The sequence below is a fragment of the Peromyscus leucopus genome, chromosome 3 (assembly GCF_004664715.2).
Source record: "Peromyscus leucopus breed LL Stock chromosome 3, UCI_PerLeu_2.1, whole genome shotgun sequence".
NCBI lineage: Eukaryota > Metazoa > Chordata > Mammalia > Rodentia > Cricetidae > Peromyscus > Peromyscus leucopus.
Window position 1 is genome coordinate 57,298,873 of NC_051065.1, and position 14,813 is coordinate 57,313,685.

Below are 14,813 nucleotides of genomic sequence, written 5' to 3' on the forward strand. Positions count from 1 at the left end.
GAAAAAGGTGATAATAATTTTAATTGTTAAGCTATATTCTTTAATTGGTAGACTCTCTCCCCATTACTAATTTTGCTATCTTTTTAACCTTATAAAACAAATCCTCATTAAGTTATTTACAACTCAGTATACATCAGTGATTTTCTCAATTTTTTAGTTATTGATTTCTGTGACTGCATGAAGTTTTATAATAAAAAGGGAATTATAAAAATAAAAAGAAGCTGGGTGGTGGTGGCACATGTCTTTAATCTCAGCACTCAGGAGGCAGAGCCAGGTGGATCTCTGTGAGTTCCAGGCCAGCCTGGGCTACAGAATGAGATCCAGGATAGGCACCAAAACTACACAGAGAAACCTTGTCTAAAAATAAATAAATAAATAAAATAAACAAACAAATAAATAAATAAAAAGAAACTTTAAAAAGGAATTGATTGCCATGGACTGACCCATCAGGGGTACCATGACCATAGGAGAACCAGGGCTTGAGTAGTCAGGAAGGCAAGGATTCGGTGAATGACAGACAGACAACACACTCAGAAGTGTTTTGAATCTGCTGCAATTTTACTTCTGCAAATCAGTAGTTTATATACAGAAAAGAAAACTATCAAGTCATACAAGAAACAATAAGAGCTTGGCAGTAATTTAATTACATCATCTTTAAAAAACAGCAAGCACACAATTATTAATCAGCGCTAGACATATCCCTTCACCCACAAGAACTTTATGACCCAAAGAGCAGTCTGTGTTTTTTAAACTTAATACAGTCCCTAGACTTGTGCAGACTTCTTGCGGTTGCAGCTGTGTCCTTTATCTTATCTTAGCAGTTTTTTAGGTTATTATACACTTTTACTTTTTTGGTTCTCATGACCCACTTAGCCAATTTGGATGCTGCAGACCCTCTCTAAGTCTGTCTTCAGTTCTTTTACCACATATCTCTTCTAATATAAAACCTTTTTTACCTGTTGGAATATGGACTCTTGTACTTTTACGCCTGTAAGGGGAAGGGGTTCTGTTGTAGTCCTTAAGTTTCCCATGTTGAACTTCCTCAACATAGGGGCCCACCATCTGCCTCCAATGAGATAACATTTTCTACCACAAATCACTTTATTTGGGATTCCTAAACAATTCCTAGTGGGTGAGTGTTCATTCCTTAGAAGTGCCTGAACTATTATACTTTCTTTATCTAGCAGTTTGGGGTCTTTAAAAAATAGCTCATTCTGCTATATTTAATTAAGTTCCAAGTCCAGCTTCCTCTTTTATCCATAGTTCACAACCCAAGCATTCATTAATTTTGACTGTGCTTCATAGATTAATTAGAACATTATCAGAAAAGCAGTTATACAGAACCCATAGCCCAGGGAGCTCATGATCTGTAAAGTATATCTTCACATCTGTGAAGAAAGAAGCATAACTCGGACACTCTGCCAGGGATCTCCAGGGAGCCTAGTCCCGTGGAACACATCTCTCCCGTTCGCTATTATAGACATAATTGTTTATGTCACATGGACGACACTGGAGTTGGTGTGGCAATTGATCTCAACTTATTATCAATGTCATTAGTTGTTTATTATTTTCATTGGCTATATTTTAAGTGTAGACCTTTACTATATTTCTCAAAAACATCTTCCCATTCTTTAGTGCCTTCTAAAGGAAACTTCTCTATACACATGTGTTGTTCAAAATATTGGTACAGGGTGGGGCTGTTTAACATCCCTTGTGAGAGAACCTTCCGTTGATATCTCTTAGCACCCTGAGAATTATTATAAGTAGGCGCCTTGAAGGCAAATTTTTGTCTATTTTTTCTTGTAAAAGTATAGTGAAGAAACAGTCTTTTAAATCAATAACTATAGTAGACTATCCTGTAGGTAATAGAGAAGGCAGGGTAATTCCAGACTGTAAAGAGCTCATTGGGTGAATCACCTTATTAATAGCTTTTACATCTGTTACCATTCTCCATTTTCCAGATTTCTTTTTAATAACAAATACAAGAGAATTCAAGGACTATTCAATACCTCAATATGTTGAGCATTTAGCTCAGTACCAGCTGTTCTGAGGCCTGTAATTTTTCTGATGTCAAAGGCCATTGTTTCACCCAAACAGGTTTGTCAGTCAACCAATTTAAAAGTAGGGCTATTGCTATCTTTGAAAGATCAACAGTAGTTTTGCCCTGTTCTTGTACAACTTGAATGGTCAGTGACTGTTCTTTATAATACCTTTTAATAGTTTTCCCAAAAACATACATTAGTTTATGGTTTATTTCTGAGATTGGAGGAATATTAATTTGGGTATTCCATTGCTGTAACAAATCACATCCCCATAAATTCATTGCTATATTAGCTACATATGGCTTTAATTTTCCTCTCTGCCCTTCTGACCCTATACATTTGACCCACTTTGTGCTTTGTTTTGCCTGAGATAAAGTTCTAGTCCCTAAAAGCTGAACGTTTACATCCTGGAGAGACCAATTTGGATGCCAAGATTTGGGTGCAATTATTGTTGCATCTGCCCCTGTGTCTATAAGACCTTCAATGACAATGGCATTTATTCATACCTTTAGCTTTAGTCTTTGATCATTTATGGAAGTTTGTCAAAATATTCACTTTATGTTTCTCCTGAAATTTTTGTTTTATCTTCTAAATCTGTTCTATTATCCAGAGCAGTATGTGGGTTTTTGTTTGTTTGTTTGTAATAGGCATTAGGTCCTTTAATTGCTCTGGAGAGGAGTGTGACAGGGAATGATTGAACTAAATTTGACATGGGGCCCTGTAAGAGGCCATTAATGCTTTAGGGGTAAGCCAGTTCTTATAACATGATTGCTCCTGCCTGTGAATGATTTCATAACGGGGTGATCTGACCTTGAGGTTCTTCTGTTTCTAAAATCCAAGATAAATACAGGTTTAAGACATGACTGAAGGCCTTAGGACCCTTTGAAGTATCATAAAGTTAGTAATGAGATGTCTCAGTTACTGTTACCTTTGTGTCTTCAGCCTTGAAGGGGATGGGAATGGATTGGTATCACAAGTTTTTATGCTCTTCTTGAGTGGATTAACCTGCCTCTGTGCAAATTAAGCAAGTGACTGGCCCAAAGTTTAAGGAGACAGATACAAGATAAGGCAGATGCCAGGCTTTTATCTTGCTTTAAGTTACCTTATAGACCTAAGTTTATGATTTTGAGCAAAAGTAGCTTCTAACTTCTAAGTGCCTGTTACAGATCTTTATAACCATAATCATATATAAGATCCATTGTCCTCTTAGATAAACTAATAAAAAATGACTGATATTCATGCTGCTCTTTGTGTTTTTTATGGGGATGGGGATCGATTGAGGACGAAAGATGACTGACATAAGATCACACTGGCATTAACAGCACAACTGAGACCCAAACCAGTATTTTCTAACTTTATTTTTATCTTATTTGTTTGTTTATTTTTGGTTTTTTGAGACAAGGTTTCTCTGTGGAGCCCTGGTTATCCTAGAACTCACTTTGTAGACCAGGATGGTCTCAAACTCAGAGATCTGCCTTCCTCTACCTCCCTAGTGCTGGGATAAAAGATGTGAGCCACCACACCTGGCTGGTATTTTCTAATTTTAAATGCATTTCCCCAGCTTACCATTCTTTGTCTTTATCTGCCATCAAACATCGTATTATATCATTTTTACTAGATCTGTTTTAAATCTTATTGTTTCCTTGTCTTTCATTGTTGACTCTTTCTGACATCTTTGATTTTAGATACTGTTTTGAATATGATAAAATGTTATTAAAACATCAGAGTTAATCAAAATTAGATAATCACATAGAGAAAAAGTAATTTGTAACCCCTTCACTCACACCATGACAGAAATCAGTACTGTCTGGATTGCAGATTTGATTGTACAAAGCAAAACAATAAGTAGTTAAAAAAAAAAACACACATGAATACATCTTCATGACTCAGAATAAAACAGATATACATATATGTTCATGCACATGCATACTTTTATCAGTCTTGCTCAAGATGTGTCAGGTTCATCTATTGTAGGCAGAGTTCTCTTGTCCCAACTGCCTGCTCCCAAATAACTGGCAGACATTTCCCAAATTACTGACTCGGAGACTTAATATAAATTATAAGTGTTCGGCCTATAACTCAGGGTTATTACTAACTAGCTCTTACAACTTAACCCATTTCTCTTAATCTATGTTCTGTCCTGAGGCCCATGGCTTTTATCTCTATCCAGTTTTGTGTGTCCAACTCATTCTGCATCTGGCTGGTGACTCCTCTAACTCCACCCTTCTTCATCCCAGCATTCTCAGTTCAGCTTTCCTACCTAACTTTATTCTGTTCAGCTGACTGGCCGGTCAGCTTGTTTATTAAACCAATCATAGTGACATATATTCACACAGTGCATGGCAGGGTTATTCCACATCATTTCCCCTTTTTTGTCTAGTTAAAAAGGAAGATTTTACCTTTAACATAGTAAAATTAAATACAACAAAAACAGTTATCAAGTAAGAATTACAGTTACAACATCCAGTCTATTTGTATTTGGTGAAATTAGAGAAAATACTCCATTGTCTATCTTACCTTGATGAGTCCAAAGTTTTATAACTAATTTGCTTTCTATCATAATTAAGGAAAACTACAAGTTTAACTTTTTAGTGTTTAACTCCATCAAAGACCCCAGAAGGATGAAATGTTACCTAATGACAGGGACTATAAGTTTGACTACTATAGATGACTGTTAATCTCTATTTTTTAATTATGTTATATTTTTTAATGAGCTGCATAAGCACAATACCTTAAATAAGAGTAGAAATATACAGCAGTATAACAGAAATAACTTTAAATTTGTATCAATAAACCAAAATCCATACCATTGTAAAATCTTTTGAGATTGATAGCTGTTTTGGGGATTAAAGCAGATTTAACAATCTACTCTTTATCCTATTGTTTCAATATCCTCTACTTTTCTTTTCAGAATGATATCCCTGAATCTAATCTCCTTTGTTTAGCTTTTTTTCCTGACTATTACTGATAACACCTTGTAACCAACCACTCCTAAATGATAATATCCATAACCCGTCTTTTGGAATGTGGGCATAGTTATCTAGACTGTTTCCTGTTGTTTGTGGGAGCTGTTGTCTTTGCAGCACCCTGAAAAAAAATAGGATTATGGTCAAATCCTGACTGGAATATTCTATGAGGCTCTAACATCTCATCCAACAGCCTTGAAGCTGTTCTGGATGCAGAATTCTGAGGAGATTGTAACAGAGGCATTTTGAAGTGCTGGATCACCTGGGCCATCTGATGTTTGGTCCCTTTGCTCTGAAAATGCATAAACTTTTACAGGTAACATACATATCTGCATTAATACAGGTATAACTGCATTGTACACAAGTCAGCCAAAGGTAATTTTTTTAATGTTTGAAAAGGTAAAAAATATATCACATGTCTTATAGTTCTTCTAGGTTTATTTCTTTGTGTTTGCAGTCAGATTTTTCAGGGGATCTTCCTTGATCAAACCTGATTTTCTTTAACCCAGAATGAATCCATAGTCTCTCTCATTTCCTGTGGAAATAAAAGCATAACCTCTCCTCCAAAGTAAAATTTTTTTACTTCAATTTTGAAGTCAAGATATTTTTTACATATATAGGTTGGTTGAATCTAGCAGTTGTTATAATCCACTGTGTCTTAGCAGCCAAAAAATTCAAAGACAACACAATAATATACAGGATCCAGACTCTCTGTGTATTTCCCATCTTTACGTGGCTTATTATATTTTTTTATTACTCTATTTCTTTTTTAAGGACTTCCTCTGCCCTTTTTCTTTTCTCTCCCAAACCTACATATATTTTTAAACACATTGTAACCTGTTTAGAGGTTTTTTGTTTGTTTGTTTGTTTTTGTTTGTTTTTTTCCCATCTGAATCTATCTTTACTGAGTATCTGTAACCTTTTCTGTCTTTATGAGCAAAAAACTTAAACCAGCCATGCAGCATGCTGGCAGAGCTTGCTCTGGCAGACCTCTCTCTGTGCTGGGGCCCATGTGAGAGACTGCGGGGACCCACCATGCCACTTAGCTCATGGTGGTTGGTTTGTGGCTCCATCTCACAGGCAGCTATTGGGAGACACGTCTCTGCTCTGTAGCTGGCATGACTGTGTTTGGCTCCATTTTTGTTTGTTTAGGATCTTTTAAAGCTTTTTTTAGGTCTTATGTGGATCTGTGCCCTACAGTAGGCGCCATTTGTAGGCAGAGTTTTTCTGTCCCACAGCTGCTCTTAAATAAACACACTGGGGTTTATATTAATTTCAAATGCTTAGCCAGTAGATAGCTCAGGCTTATTTACTAACTAGCTCTTACAACTTAACCCATTTCTCTTAATCTATGTTCTGTCCTGAGGCTCATGGCTTTTATCTCTATCCAGTTTTGTGTGTCCAACTCATTCTGCATCTGGCTGGTGACTCCTCTAACTCCACCCTTCTTCATCCCAGCATTCTCAGTTCGGCTTTCCTACCTAACTTTATTCTGTTCAGCTGACTGGCCGGTCAGCTTGTTTATTAAACCAATCATAGTGACATGCATTCACACAGTGTACAGAAGGATTATTCCATAGTAATCAATCACTGCCTCAGTTCTGCTTCTGCAAAGTTATTCCAAGAAGTCCTGTTTGCTTGAAAGGGCAAGCCAGCACCCTTAGCATGATTGCTCGTGCCTGAGAGTGATTTCTTGGTAGAGTGGGGTGTGCAGTGTGTGTGTGTGTGTGTGTGTGTGTGTGTGTGTGTGTGTGTATGTGCGCGCGCGCGCGCGCGCACACACACACACGCACACACACACATATATGTTACACAATTTAAATAATAAGACATAAAATAAATCTGGGAGACTAGAACTAGTAAAGAATTTATATTTGGGGTTGGGGATTTAGCTCAGTGGTAGAGTGCTTGCCTAGCAAGTGCAAGGCCCTGGGTTCAGTCCTCAGCTCTGGTGGAAAAAAAAAAAAAAGAATTTATATTTACCTTCCATTTCCTGAATCCCCAGCTTCATCCCTACACAGCATGAAGCAGCCATTACAGATGTCATCCCACATTCTGTTCAAATAGGATAAAATATTGACGCTGAGGAATGTAACAGTGTAGGCAAAAATCATATTTATACTGTGAATGTGAAAATACAGGAAAATCTTCAGAACAACAGATACATTACTTTTTTTTATTTTGGGGAGAGGAGAATTTGGATATGAGATCATTAATTGGGGGTGTCAATTTTTGCCCTCACCCTGAGTCTTGGCATTAATCTTGTGTTAACTTTTCTCTCTCCTTTCCTTTATCTTTTCTGTGTTTGCATTTTCATTGATTTGTATCAGCAAACATACACATTTCATACATTATATACATAATCATTTTTACACCAGTATCCTCTTTGCCTTCCTTCATTTCTCTACTTCCTGCTAATCTGTCCTCCACTCCTCCACTTCCTGCTAATCTACAATCTTTCCCCAACTATCCTCCTTCTACTTTCATGTTATGCATGCATGGGGGCAGTGGATTGCTTCCCGGTGAGTTTTTTAAGGTTGTTTACAGAAGCATGAGCACCTTACCAGTGGCTATACCACTGAAGAAAATGTCTTCCTCCCCTGTCAACCATAAATTGTGAATAAATCCTCAGAGAGGGATGGAGGCCCATGGGCCTCTCTCCATTTCATGACAAGGTATTGATGGTCCCAGTCTTCTACAGATAATAGCTGCTATGAGTTCAAGAGTGCAACAGCCCTATCAAGCCTGGAAGTCAGCATTGCACACCACTCCACACTCCTTCCTGTTCTGACATTTTTTCTGCCCTTCTACCACAGTGTTCCTTGTAGTAGAGCATCTCTCTCTCTCTCTCTCTCTCTCTCTCTCTCTCTCTCTCTCTCTCTCTCTCTCTCTCTCTCTCTCGTGTGTGTGCACACGCTAATAAATGAGCCTTTAAGGGGGGTCTTGTTTATGGCTGTGTATTTAACAGCCATTTACTCCTAGTACCTTGACCAGTTATGAGTTGTTTGTATTCACTGTTGATCACTACATAAAGAAGACTGTCTGGCCACAGCTGACAGCAGCACTAACATATGGACAGAAACACAGTTTAGAAGGTAAATCTAGTCAGAAGACTGTTGGTTCTCCCCGTAACAGACTTGCCACTATTGTACCAGTGGACTCATCTTTCATTTTGACTGACCAGTTGGTATTACCTTTCCTTAATCTTCTAAAGGTCCATCCTTTACACTTACTTTCCTCTCCTACCCCATTCATATTGCTTAATCTAAAAAGAAAATGCAGAAGGCACCTGTTTTAGTTAGGATTTCAATTGCTGTGTAGAGACACCATGACCACAGCAACTCTTATGAAGGAAAACATTTAATTAAGGCTGGCTTACAGGTCAGAGGTTTAGTCCATTATCATCATGGCAGGAAGCATGGTGGCACACAAGCAGACATGACGCTGGAGAAGGAGCTGAGAGCTCTACATCTTGATCTGCAGGCAACAGGAGGTAAACCTGCGTAGCTTGAGGAAAGGAGACCTCAAAGCCTACCTCCAAAGTGATACACTTCCTTTCAAGGCCACACCCACTCCAACAAAGCCACACCTTCTCATGGTGCCATTCCCTTTGGGGACCGTTTTCTTTCAAACCATCACAGCACCCTAAGAAATAGTTTCAGATCAACTTTAAAGAAAAACAGACTAAGGTGGCTTCTAAAGAGACCATCCCTGCTCAGCCCATGGATTTCCTGCATGCTTTCTTACTGTAATCCCATGTCCCATAAAAGCCCTTTGTATTCCCTGCATTCTAGAAGATAAAAACTTGAGATAAAGGGGTCTATTTGTTTTCTTCAAGGTCAGTCTTCAATAGTCCTGCTTTCCTTCATGAAAGCAAACATTTAATCTTACAAAATTACCATAAATAAAACATGTACCTAAACATTTCTTTTGTTAAAAAGCATTGACTCCTCCCTCGGAACCATAATTAAAAGCAGGATGAAAGCCTGACATCCAAAGTGTGTGGTGTCTTCAGCAGTAGAATCTTACTTTCAAGTTTTTAGAAGCTACCAAGGGCAATGGCAGTAGTCTATATTGTTTTGTTTTAGAAGTCTCTTGGACCTTCCCTACCTTGATGAAGATGAGACAGACCAAAACTTGCATATATTAAGTGGAAATACAGGTACAGTCATTTTGGAAAACTGGTAGTATTTACTAAAGCTGAATGAATCCATGCCCTGAGTGTGACCCAGCAGTTTTACTCTTAAATATATTTCCTACAGAAATGCATACACAAGACTCATTTTAAAGGTCAAATCAAGGAATTAATTTTGGAGGAATCTGTGTGGTTAAGAAAATGACTTCTGGTAGGCAGTGGTGGGGCACAGCTTTAATCCCAGCACTCAGGAGGCAGAGGCAGGTAGATCTCTGAGTTTGAGGCCAGCCTGGTCTGCAAAGCGAGTTCCAGGACAGCCAGGGCTACACACACAGAAACCATGTCTCAGAAAAGAAAAGGACTTCTACATGCCTGGGTTTAGTCTTGTGATTTACTAGACATGCAACTCTCTGGCTGCCTCAGTCTCCTGGGCTATACCAAGGAGATGGTAATAGTACTAATTAGCCCCATAGAGTTGTTGTAAGGTCTCAATGAACCTTAGTGTTAACTACTGCTGCTCTCTGTGTGTATACTATGAGAGCTGTAAGTACTCATGTAGAGTGGTTGAATATTGTCCATATTATTTGGACTCTTTTATTTTAGTACAGTTATAAATCTTTTATAGTACAAATTGACTAATTTATTTCAGTTTTAGTATTGCCCCTACCATTTTAATTATTTCAGTTTTGATATGTAGAACATTATACTAAATCAAAGAAGTACTGATATATTCAGAAGAATATCACTTCTCATATCTCCTCCCATACTTCCTTATAAGACTTTATTTGCTTGCACATTTATCTTCTTTAGTACACCTTTTATAAATATGAGATAAATGCATGTTTTTTGTTTTGTTGTACATTCAAGATAGCATACTGTTGTGCTCTTTTTGTACAGTGTTTTTCCTTTTTTCAGCTTAAAAATAAATAGAAGTCATTCAAAGTTTTTGGAAGGAGATATGCTTCTTTTTTATTTTAATTTTAATTTTTATTTTCAGTTTTTTCAAGACAGGGTTTCTCTGTACCCTGGCTGCCCTGGAACTTGCTCTGTAGACCAGGCTGGCCTCAAACTCACAGAGATGCTTAATTTTTCTTTACAGCTGCATAATACCCCAGCAGTTGTGTAGAATGTAGCATATTGAACCAGTCTCCTGTTTGGGTAGTGTACAGTTATTTTGTGTTTAGGAACAGTGCTACAATGGATATCCTGGGCATGTGTTTTTCAGAACATTAGATCTGTGTCCTGAAGGCATATTTAGTATGAAAGCTAAATATAATAAATACATCATTCATAGAGCATGCTAAATGCTGCCAGAAGTGTATAAAAGTATTAGTTTCCCATAATCTTACCAGTAGTGTGTGTTGAGCTATTGTACTCTGCCTACCTATTGCACTCTGCCAACCTTTTGGATGAGAAACGGTGTTTCAGTGTGTAGCTTTAATTTGAATTCTGTTTTTATGAGGAAAATTAAACATCTTTCCCATTTGAAATCCCTGTTGGTATGTTTGCACCATGTTGGTGTGCAAGTATGTTTGTGGACATGGGTGCACACGTGCTAGAGCACATGTGTAAAGGACAGAGGACAACCTTGAGTGTCAGGCCTTTCCTCCCACCTTGTTTGAGGCAGGTTCTCTATTTGCTACCACACTCACCAAGCTAGCTTGTCTGCCTGGAATGATTCTCTGTTTCCTTCTCCCATCTCCCTGGAGGAGCACTGCGATTATAGATGCTCTGTGCCCGGACTTGGTCCTCGCACTTGGTGGGCATACCTATTGATCCAGCGTTTCTAACCACCATCTGCATTTCTAAAGGTCACATAAGACCTCTTTGTGAGTTGTCTATTGAGATTTTCCACCACATTTTGTTTTTCTTTCTCAGTTTTTTAAAAGATTTTTTGTATGTTAAGAATACAAACATGAAACGTGTTACTAATTTTTTCCTCCCAGTTTTCAATTTATCTACTGTATTAGAATGGGTTTTGTAATGCATAAGTTTTGTTTTTGTTTGTTTTCATTTGGTTTGGTTTTTGATGTTGTTGGGTTTGTTTGTTTTTTTTGCATAGTTATAGTTGTCAGTCTTTTTGTCCATTCCATTTGACTTTTAGTGATTGTCAGAATCCTTACCCTTCAGTATGGAGGAATTCACTCATGTTCACTTCAGATACACTCTATACTTTTGTTTTACTCAAGTTCCATATGTGCTTGTTTTTCCTGTTCTGTATACTTGTTTGTTTACCTGTTTGCACACCACTGCCACACAGTTCTTAATAAGCTTTGTTGGGCCCTGTTAGCAACTGTTAAACCCCATCGAAGCTGTTTTATTCTTTTCCTAGCTATGCTTGTATGTTCGTTTTCCTTATCAAAATAAAGCTTCCTGATTTCATGAAAAATTTTATTGCCATCATATTAAATGTGTGTATTACCATAGAGAAGATCAGGTATCTTATTGTTGTTGAAAAATCCTAACCAAGTACAAGGAATGTTTTTCACCTCCTTTGACTGTTGCGTGTTTTTCCATAGGTGGTGGTTGTACAGGCCATTAGTGCTCTCTGTCAGAAGTACCCTCGAAAGCACAGCGTCATGATGACTTTTCTTTCCAACATGCTTCGAGATGATGTAGGTAGAGAATACTTTTTAAACATAGGAAGTTGTTCTCTTAAATTCCCTTGATTACTGTTAAATATCAGTGTTTTGTTGTTGTTGTTGTTAACTCACTTCTACATGGTTTGTATTTTTATTTTTTATTCTTTGAAAATTGTACACATATATTCAAGGTATCATGTCCGCTCCTCACTTCCTCTTGCACTTGCTCCAGCTCAACCCAGGACCTCCCATTAGTATTTTAAGCACATGTCTTTATCGTATATTAAATATATTTCTTTCTCATTTCTGTATGCCTCTCAAATACCATACATAATTCCAATTACTGTATTATGGCTATTTATTTTCCTACTTGAAGGGGAAAAAACTTTGTTATTGTTTTATTAAATAAAGGAAGTTAATTGAAATATTGTAAGCATGAATCTTGAAATACAAGCATTTCTTTAAAAAAAAAGGTAACTTAAAATGGGGATAGGGTAGTGAAAAATATTGAAATATAAGCATTTCTAAAAAAAAAAAAAAAGGTCCTTAGAATGGGAATGGCAGTAGTGGTGTTAGTTGGTGGTGGGGAGAAAGTCCTAAGAACAGATGGCAATTTTATCTTCTCTTTTATTAGGGAGGTTTTGAATACAAAAAGGCCATTGTGGACTGCATAATCAGCATTGTGGAAGAGAACCCTGAGAGTAAAGAAGCTGGTCTAGCCCACCTCTGTGAATTCATTGAGGACTGTGAACACACCGTTCTGGCTACTAAGATTCTACACTTACTGGGCAAAGAGGGCCCTAGAACTCCTGTCCCCTCCAAGTATATCAGATTCATTTTTAATAGGGTAGTCCTGGAGAATGAGGCTGTCAGAGCTGGTGAGTCATTAGAACACAACTAGTGATGTAATTACTGGTCTTTAAAAAGATGTAATTCAAGAGGGTAGTAATGAAATTGGAAAACGAAGTTACAGGTGTGCTGAGATTTTGGAGGAAACCCAGGGTCTAGATATACAGCTCTTCCTTTGTGTTCCAACTTCCATGCAGATTTTTGCCTTATATTAGAGTCCTGCAGTCCTTACCTTTCAGTGTAACAGAACATTATAGTGGTGCCTCTTATTTGTTCATTAAACCGACAAGTAAGATTGTATGTAGGGTTTATGTATGGGTGTGTCTGTATATACATTTTAAGTGGTTCTAGTCTAATAAAGGAAAATTGCACTGGTAGATAAATTCTCCTGCAGTCCTGTCTCCCGTTAACTCCTGACCTATCCTTACATGTCATTCCCAGATCTACTCCAAGCCATCACTAGAGTTGCCTTCATGTGTTCTTGTCCCGTTTTTTTCTCAAGTTACTTTTTTAAATTACATATAAGTTAGCTGGAGAATCAGACTACATAATATTTTTATCTTAGCTTACATCCCAACTTGATATACTGTTGACTGACTGTTAATGAAACTCTCTTCCCTTGATTTTCTCAGTGTACTTCATTTTTGTCTCATTCCTTGGTCTTATTTATAGTTCTTCTTTCTAGTACATTAATTGGCTATTCTTAGAATTGTTCTATCACTGGATACATTCTTCTAGATTGTTTTTTGGAGCTCTGTTGATAAATATGACTCCCCTGAATCAGTGTCCACCATCCAGCCCCAGATGTAATGTGAAATTCAAACTAATCCACACTGCCATTTTCACTTGATCTTCACTCAAGGCAGAGATTTAGGTCATGGCTTTGAACCCTCCCCATCCTCACCACAGTCCTGTCCCGTCTGCCTCTGTCCTGCCTTCTTCACTCTCTTAGTTTCTGTCGCTGATTCCAGGGTGAGGCTTTCATTCCTTTCTGATCCCTAGCTGATCTGCTTCTGTTGTCACAGACACTTTGTTAGTGAAACATGAAGAATGGGCATTACAGGAACACACATTTGGACTGGAAAGCTGACTCAGCAGTTAAGAGGACTTCCTGCTCTTGCCAAGGACCTGGATTTGGCTCCACTTGTCACCCCAGCTCCTGGGGATCCGATACTGCTGGCTGCCTCCAGCACCTGCACTCATGTGTACATACCTACACACGAGCGTATACACTTTGCATAATTAAAAATCATAAAAACAAGTATTTCCTATATCTATGTGGGATAGTGTAACCTTTAATTAAAACACCGAGGTTTGAGCTATGTATGGTTTTTAGTTTACCTCTGGTCTCTTACTTTCACTCTAATATGGGTCCAGTGCTCAGCCTTTCTCACTCAAGTCTAGTAATTAACAGTTTCTGCTCTGGGTACAGGACATTTTGATTTGTTTTTCTTTCTGATACTCTTGTCCTGCGTTTTCCCACTGGCCAAACTAACTGTTCTACAAAAGTCACTGCAGTAGTGTCTCACTTCCTTGTCCGACCCCATTTCTGTACTTACCTAGATCTTGAACATCCTGGATATAGTTCTGCCAGAGATTTACTGGGCAAGATAGTATTTAAAAAAAAAAAAAAAAAAAGATTTATTTATTTATTATGTATATAGCATGTATGCCTACAGGCCAGAAGAGGGCATCAGATCTGATTACAGATAGTTGTGAGCCACCATGTGGTGCTGGGAATTGAACTCAGGACCTCTGGAAGAGCAGCTAGTGCTCTTAACCACTGAGCCATCACTCCAGGCCCTGGCAGGCCAGTCTTGTTCCTTACTTGTCTTTCTCACTGCACTCTGACTCCTTATGTCAGAGACCATGTCTTTTATCTTTCTGCTCCTCAGCTTTTGCTACACTGCCACATAAAATTTAGGTGAGCATTGAATCTTGGTTGAGTGAAAGGAATTTTAATAATAGTTTCTTGGCACTAGTTGTTTGAAATTTGAACTGAATCATGTCAGAGGCTATATGAGAGGTTGTCATGGGGCAGAAACAGCTCACACACATATACATGTGATTCTTTTCCCTCGCAGAATGTCTAATGTTCCTGTGTAGAGCTTGCTAAATGCTTCACAGTTCTGTTTATGCTTAAGTCATCCAGAAACTGCTAATGAAACAAGACTTTATTTCTACTGAATACTTGCTGCTTCTCTAATTTGCTTTTGGTTTTGGTTTTGTAGCCCAGGCT

The 14,813-nt window shown here is 37.9% G+C and overlaps 1 protein-coding gene across 4 annotated transcripts in view; it reads left to right on the top strand.

Annotated features, from left to right (window-relative positions):
• The window catches only part of Copg2 (COPI coat complex subunit gamma 2), a 125,338-nt gene that overhangs the window by 70,643 nt on the left and 39,882 nt on the right, over positions 1-14,813 (top strand). For all 4 annotated transcript variants that reach the window (XM_037203673.1, XM_028866167.2, XM_028866168.2 and 1 more), the window contains 2 exons: positions 11,663-11,758; positions 12,360-12,603. In XM_037203673.1, coding sequence (XP_037059568.1) covers positions 11,663-11,758; positions 12,360-12,603 — 340 coding nt within the window. The remainder of the gene's footprint in view (positions 1-11,662; positions 11,759-12,359; positions 12,604-14,813) is intronic.